Genomic DNA, 8023 nt, shown 5'->3' with positions numbered 1-8023 from the left:
CCTTTTAGGAAGATGCCCCAGCTGTTCGTAGCGGTGGCAGACCGGATGAAAGGCCTCCCGGTCTCCACACAGCGAATCTCGTCTTGGATTACATCATGCATCTGTGCGTGCTATGACTTGGCTGGTGTCCCAACTACCCGCCTCACTGCCCATTCCACTCGGGCTCAAGCTTCGTCCTCCGCCTTTCTGGCTCATCTGCCCATACAGGAGATCTGTAGGGCAACGACTTGGTCATCGGTACATACCTTCGCTTCCCACTATGCCATAGTGCAGCAGTCCAGGGGTGACCTTCGCTCCGTGACATCTCACTCTGACCCCACCGCCTAGGTGAGGCTTGGGAGTCACCTAATTGGAATAGATATGAGCAAGCACTCGAAGAAGAAAAGACGGTTACTCACCTTTGTAACTGTTGTTCTTCGAGATGTGTTGCTCATATCCATTCCAAACCCGCCCTCCTTCCCCACTGTCGGAGTAGCCGGCAAGAAGGAACTGAGGGGGCGCTGGGTCGGCAGGGGCATATATCCAGCGCCATAAGGGTGCCACTCCAGGGGGCGCCTCAGCCGACCCTCCGAGTGTTGCTAGGGTAAAAATCTTCCAACGATCGTGCACGCGGCGCGCACACACCTAATTGGAATGGATATGAGCAACACATCTTGAAGAACAACAGTTACAAAGGTGAGTAACCATCTTTTCTACAAACTAAGTCTAGATTTAGACTCTACAGTCCAGACCCTCGAAGGTATAGAGGCGCCTAAATACCTTTAAGGAGCTGGTGGTACATCCTTGGCACAATCTCAAAAGATAACTCCTGTGTCAGCAGTTTCACATCCCCTGTCTAGGAAAAGGTTTGTTCCTAGGGTTGGCTTTTTAGTAGATAAAGTTTGTTGAATACACTAACTTATTTGTGAAGGCGGGGATCTGGGGGTGGAGAGAGGATTTTTGTCCTTTCCTGATTGGGACATTGGAATCCAGTCAGGTGCTGTTCTTTATGCTATCGTGTGGTAAACACAAGGCTGATTCACACCACAGCCACCTTTAGTGGAGGGACAACCATAGACAGAGGAGAAGTATGCCAAGGTACACAGTACATGTCCGAGGGGAATGGCTGGCAGTGCCTTGCCAAACTGGCACTAACACAGTGAGATGGCTGGGGAAGGAAGCTGTGAGACGTTACATGAAAAACAAGCCTGATAATGGGGGCTTTGCCTCAGTGGAAGAAGTGAAATTCTGTGTTCGGAGGTGCAAAGGCCTTGGCTTGCTGGATCATGATGATACTTTGGAGGACACACTAGAGGACAATGAGTTTGTTGAAGTTGGTAAGCAAACCCTGCAATGACAAATTATATGGTGACTGCACTTGCTTAGGAGACCCAGAGTGTGTATTTTCTGTTTATCTTGCAATGTTATATTTCTGTGATATAGCAAATCTAAATTTATTTTTTAGTAATTTAAGAAAAAATACTAAATTGCAAACTCAGTTTTGAGAAGGCTTTTTAGGTCATCTGTTGTGTCATACAGTTGGGTGGGATATGAAGTGTTTGGCTGTAGGTTTTGGATTTTTGTGTGTGTTAACTACTGTCAAAGTTAGACTCAGGACTCATAGTTTGTTAGACCACTCTGTTTTATTTGCACAGCGCTCTGCTAATACATTCAGATAATGTGAGCCCCCATGCAAGATTCAAACAGTCTTATTTATACAGCTAAAAGGTGTGAACTAAACAAAGGGACAGAGAGAGCAAAATTGTAAAATTTGCCTGGGGCACAATATGCATATCCTGCTACCTTATTAACTCTTATCGATCTAAGGCTAATGCTTCACTAATTGCCCTTAAGTGGGGCAATTCATTAAGCAGTTAATGTCTGCTTTCCTGCCCCCTGGCTTGCAGCACTTCTCATTTCTACTTAAAGGTACATACAGCATTCTTTAATTCATTCTATTTCTTTAATATAATTCATTTCACTTTCACACTACATTTTTACTGTATGTTTGTTAAGACATTTAAATACATTTGGCTGCAAATTGGAATTCTTGTCACTGATTTTTTTCTAGCTAATGAAGAATTCTCTGTAGCAACAAACTATGGGCAATAAGTTTTCATTCTGTTTGTTTTTCCCATTCTTCATTGTAGCTATAGAAGGAGATGTAATGTCTTCGGATTTCATTGCATCTAAGCTAGAAGGAGTTGATTTGTATCCTTTACTGAGCATTGTTTTGGTTAATTTTTACAATTCTGAGATTTGCAAAAGTTGAAAATGCTTAGCACTTTTTCCACCTTCAAAGGGCTTCCTTCAAAAATTCTAATTAAATAGCAACTATTTGTGTGGGTTTTGAATGTCCTTTATTTCCCTTTACATGGCTTCAGATATAGCAAATATCAAGAACCAGAAAAGGTATGGCTCAATAATGATCTTAATAAGATGTGCCCCAATCCAATAGTTTTTTTATGTTAGAAGGTGAAGTAGGGTGAAATCCTCTTATCACGGTGGGGGAAATGGCAGTATTCAAAGAAAACCTATTTTCTTTATTTGCCCATGACACAGAGCGGGAGCCCACAGAACATTTCAAATGGAATTGCTGTTTGTGACATATACTATTTGTTTTCAGTAGGACTCAGTAAGTTCCTGCAAACATTTACTACCAAGTGTAGAGCTTTCTATTACTGTGGGTAACTTCACCGAAGCTACCGCAGAAGCACTTTGCTCTGCAGTGTTTGCAGGATCGTCCATGATGACTGCTTAACTTGTTACCTCTCCTAAAATAAGCTGTTCTTTGCTAATGCTTCTCTGAGGCCTTGTCTACACTACGAGAGTAGTTCGATTTTACTTGCATCGAATTTTTGTAATCGATATTGCAAAGTCGAACGTGTGTGTCCACACTAAGGACAGTAATTCGACTTTGTGCGTCCACACTAACGGTGATAGCGTCGACATTCGAAGCGGTGCACTGTGGTCAGCTATCCCACAGTTCCCGCAGTCCCCTCTGCCCATTGGAATTCTGGGTGTAGCCGGCAATGCCTTCTGGGTAACAAAATGAGTCGAGGGTGCTTTTGGGAAACTGTCGTCATCCGTCCATCACTCCCGCCCTCCCTCCCTGAAAGCGCCGGCGGGAAAACAGTTCGCGCGCTTTTCCAGTCATTGACAGCGCGGACGCCACTGTACTCCGAGCATGGAGCCCGCTGCGACCATCGCTGCAGTTGTGGCCGCTCTCAACGTCTCGCAGCTTATCATAAAGGTTTCCCTGAGGCAGATGCAGAAAAGTCAGGCAAGGAGGCTACGGCACCGCGGTGATGTCCTGAAGTCTGAGAGTAGCACAGACCTGTCAGAAAGCAGGCGACCCAGCGCCGAGGACATCACAGTGGCAATGGGTCATGTTGATGCCGTGGAACGGCGATTCTGGGCACGGGAGACAAGCACTGAGTGGTGGGACCGCATAGTGCTGCAGGTCTGGGATGAATCCCAGTGGCTGCGAAACTTTCGCATGCGGAAGGGAACTTTCCTGGAACTTTGTGAGTTGCTGTCCCCTGCCCTGAAGCGCAGTGACACCCGGTTGCGAGCTGCACTGAGTGTACAGAAGCGAGTGGCCATAGCCCTGTGGAAGCTTGCAACGCCAGACAGCTACCGGTCAGTCGCGAACCAGTTTGGGGTGGGCAAATCTACCGTGGGGGTTGTTGTGATGCAAGTAGCGAAGGCAATCGTTGATGTACTGCTGCCAAAGGTAGTGACCCTGGGAAACGTGGAGGCGATCATAGATGGCTTCGCAGCGATGGGATTCCCAAACTGCGGTGGGGCCATAGATGGAACTCACATCCCTATCCTGGCACCGGACCACCAGGCCACCCAGTACATTAACCGAAAGGGATACTTTTCCATGGTGCTGCAAGCACTGGTGGACCACAGGGGACGTTTTACCAACATCTACGTGGGATGGCCGGGCAAGGTTCATGACGCTCGTGTTTTCAGGAACTCTGGTCTGTTTAGACGGCTGCAACAAGGTATTTACTTCCCGGACCACAAAATAACTGTTGGGGATGTGGAGATGCCTATAGTCATCCTCGGGGACCCAGCCTACCCGCTAATGCCCTGGCTCATGAAGCCCTATACTGGCGCCCTGGACACTGAAAAAGAACTCTTCAACTACCGGCTGAGCAAGTGCAGAATGGTGGTGGAGTGTGCTTTTGGCCGTCTCAAGGGGAGATGGAGAAGCTTACTGACTCGCTGTGATCTCAGCGAAACCAATATCCCCATTGTTATAGCAGCTTGCTGTGTGCTCCACAATCTCTGTGAGAGCAAGGGGGAGACCTTTATGGCGGGGTGGGAGGTTGAGGAAAATAGCCTGGCTGGTGATTACTCACAGCCAGACAGCCGGGCGATTAGAAGAGACCAGCGGGAAGCGCTGTGCATCCGGGAGGCTTTGAAAGCAAAGTTCCTGAGTGAGCAGGGTAACCTGTGATTTTATAGTTTGTGTACTGAGAAGCTAAACCTGCCCCCGTTTCTTTACCCAGGTAATGTTGACTATCCTATCCAGTTACATACCCCCTTCACCCCCCCTCCAACACACGTGTCGAAATAAAAATAGTTCTACTTTGTTAAAGCACACCGTTTTCTTTAATACTGTTTTAGCGGGAATTTTTTAAAACTGGGACGCAGACTGTGGTGCGGGGCGGGTCTAGTGTTGTGATGCGAATGCAGCTTCTAAACTCAAGGATTGACAGGCTCCGCTGCGGTGGGATGCTTGTTTCAACGGAGCCTGTCACCCCTCCTGATCGGGACTGTGTGTATGGGAGGTCTATTTGACTTTGTGGCAGGGGGAGGACGGTTACAGATCCCATGCTGTGTGGCTCTGTGATCCTGTCTAAGGACCGGCGCTTAAGATCTGTAACTGCCCTCCCCCGCCACAAAGTCACAGAGCAACCCACCCCCCCCAACATTACATCAAAACAACCTCCCAGACTAACCGGGGCAACTAGTCACTGCATCACTGCACTGTGTATATGCCCTGCTGCTGTGCCTGCCCCCGACTATGTACCCTGCCAAAGGAGACTGTCCTGTCCAATTTCCAACCCCCTTTCCCCTCCTCCTCCAAAAGAACATGATTGAAACAGTAGTTAACAGAAACGAATTTTTTATTATCAACTACACATGGCATTGGGAGGTGAAACTTGGACGTGGGCTTGTGTCAGGCGGGAAGGAAAGAACTTTTCAAATTTTGGGAAATGAGAGCCTTCTGCTACTAGAGCTCTCTGCAGGGGTGGAGTGAGAGTTAGCAGGGACTCTGCCGCCTCTCCTTCTTTGCACTTTGGGTGAGGTGGGTATGGGACTTGGTGGCGGGGGAGGGCGGTTAGAGATGGACTGCAGCGGGGCTCTGTCCTCCTGCCTCCGTTCCTGCAGAACATCCACAAGGCGCCGGAGCGTGTCCGTTTGCTCCCTCAGTAGTCCAAGCAGCGTTTGAGTCGCCTGCTGGTCTTCCTGCCGCCACCTCTCCTCCCGATCCATGTTGGCTTGGTGCATTCGGGTCAAGTTCTCCCGCCACTGGGTCTGCTGTGCTGCCTGGGCTTGGGAAGAGGCCATAAGCTCAGAGAACATGTCCTCCCGTGTCCTCTTCTTCCTACGCCTAATCCGCGCTAGCCTCTGGGAGTGTGATTCCAGGCTAGGTTGTGAGACAGTCGCAGACGGGGCTGTGGAAATGGGAAAAAGGGAGTGAATTCCTCTGAAAGATAAATGTAGTTGTGAACAAAGAACATAGTCTTTCTCTGTGAACAAGACCATGCACAGCACCTTTCACATGCGCACTCAGCACAAGGTCGAATTCTCGGCCTTCGCATTCTGTGCCTGGGGTCTTGAACAGCACATTTGAGAAGCGAGGCAGCACAACGGAATTTCTGTTGCAGGCAGACATGGTAAGCCGTACACTTGTGGCAGTTTAAAACTTTTATATTACCACTGGCCTCATTTCACATTTAAATCAATGTCAGTCCCTGCTGCCAGCAATCCGGCAAGCGGGAACTCTGCCCCTGTCCCACCCCCTCGCGGCTGTCCCCGGGAATGATCCCTTTCGGCTGCCCCTCTCCCGCCTCCACCGCGTGGCTGCAAACCAGCGGTGACAGTTCTGTAAAGGAACGGGAAAGCAGTCCCAACACTAACATTCCCCTACCTAATTAAAAGCAGGTCACCATGGCCGACATCACCCTGATGAGGATCTCCGAGAGCGACAAAGAGAGAATGCTCCGGGAAAGCCTCCAAAGACCAGGGCCGTATGCCGCCCTGCTGTGCAGAGCAATGATCCCCGAGTACCTGATAATCTCGTGGCGCGGCAACGTGTCGTACTTCGGAGGACCCAATAAGGCCGCTCTCCCCAAGAACCTCATGCAACGGCTTTCAAGTTACCTCCAGGAGAGCTTCATCGAGATGTCCCAGGAGGATTACTGCTCTATCCCCGCACATATAGACCGCATTTTACTGTAGCTGCAGTAGCAGGGAATACACAGTAGAGCGGCTTGTGCAGGACAATCACTGAAAACCGGACATTGCTAGATTTCTTTTCAAAACTTGCACTGCCCCTTACTAAACCGTTAAGCGCCTAGGGCACACTAATCATGAACAACCCATTCTTTTAATTGTTAATATTCCTGTTTTGTTAAAAATAAATGTTTAGATGTTTACAACACTTACTGGCTGATCCTTCACCAGATTCTGTGTCCGGGGTAATGGCTGGGGACGCTTCGTAGGGGATCTCTGTAAGGGTGATGAAGAGATCCTGGCTGTCGGGGAAATCAGCGTTGTGAGATCTGCCAACTGCCTCGCCCTCCTCATCTCCTTCCTCATCTTCCCCGTCCCCTAACATGTCTGAGGAACCGGCCGTGGACAGTATCCCATCCTCAGAGTCCACGGTCACTGGTGGGGTAGTGGTGGCGGCAGCACCGAGGATGGAATGCAGTGCCTCGTAGAAACGGGATGTCTGGGGATGGGATCCGGAGCATCCGTTTGCCTCTTTGGTCTTCTGGTAGCCTTGTCTCAGCTCCTTGATTTTCACGCGGCACTGCGTTGCATCCCGGCTGTATCCTCTCTCTGCCATGTCTTTAGAGATCTTCTCGTAGATCTTTGCATTCCTTCTTTTGGATCGCAGCTCGGAAAGCACGGACTCATCGCCCCACACAGCGATGAGATCCAAGACTTCACGATCAGTCCATGCTGGGGCTCTCTTTCTATTCCCAGACTGCATGGCCATCACTGCTGGAGAGCTCTGCATCGTTGCCAGTGCTGCTGTGCTCGCCACGATGTCCAGACAGGAAATGAGATTCAAACTGGCCAGACAGGAAAAGGAATTCAAATTCAAATTTTCCCGGGGCTTTTCCTGTGTGGCTGGTCAGAGCATCCGAGCTCGCACTGCTGTCCAGAGCGTCAACAGAGTGGTGCACTGTGGGATAGCTCCCGGAGCTATTAGCGTCGATTTCCATCCACACCTAGCCTAATTCGACATGGCCATGTCGAATTTAGCGCTACTCCCCTCGTCGGGGAGGAGTACAGAAGTCGAATTAAAGAGACCTCTATGTCGAACTAAATAGCATCGCAGTGTGGACGGGTGCAGGGTTAATTCGATTTAACGGCGCTAACTTCGACATAAACGCCTAGTGTAGACCAGGCCTGAGAGAGTCTTACTGTATGAATGAGAATGGGGCTGAACGCTGTTGTAACCCAGTTCACTATTAAGCTTTCACTGTATTTATTTAGTTTTGATTGTTTAGAAATTGCTTACATACACATGACACTCACTAAAATGCAGTTCTTTTGCGCAGTATATTTATTTAGATGGGAACAGTTTAACACCAGAGGACCTGGTCAATTTAGGAAAGGGGCTCTATAAGATCAAGGTAAAGATTTTGAAAGAATCTAACTCTCCAAATACTTTTTATTTAGTTAGTTTTTTAAGTAGTAATAGAGGAATGGATATTGACGCTATTGTTTTTCTAGCTCACACCTGAAGCTGAAGCTAAAGTCAGACAATCAAGAGAAGTGATTGAAAGAA

General features: G+C 48.6%; 2 protein-coding genes across 2 annotated transcripts; one reads left to right on the top strand and one right to left on the bottom strand.

The window, feature by feature from the left end:
* Positions 1-996: 996 nt before the first annotated feature.
* Positions 997-8020, top strand: LOC135980151 (histidine ammonia-lyase-like; the record flags this gene model as incomplete). Its single annotated transcript, XM_065580216.1, has 5 exons — positions 997-1316; positions 2130-2190; positions 2364-2391; positions 7794-7868; positions 7969-8020. Coding segments are annotated over exons 1-5 (463 nt in total), but the record flags the coding sequence as incomplete, so codon positions are not given.
* LOC135980152 (uncharacterized) lies at positions 5200-7282 on the bottom strand. Its single transcript, XM_065580217.1, has 2 exons — positions 6670-7282; positions 5200-5675 (listed from the first exon to the last, which is right to left on the bottom strand). Exons 1-2 carry the CDS (start codon positions 7244-7246, stop codon positions 5200-5202), a joined length of 1053 nt encoding a protein of 350 aa, XP_065436289.1. The 5' UTR covers positions 7247-7282.
* Positions 8021-8023: the final 3 nt, after the last annotated feature.

This window comes from Chrysemys picta, unplaced genomic scaffold (genome assembly GCF_011386835.1).
Source record: "Chrysemys picta bellii isolate R12L10 unplaced genomic scaffold, ASM1138683v2 scaf2006, whole genome shotgun sequence".
Lineage (NCBI taxonomy): Eukaryota > Metazoa > Chordata > Testudines > Emydidae > Chrysemys > Chrysemys picta.
This window is presented reverse-complemented; position numbering and strand designations above follow the sequence as displayed.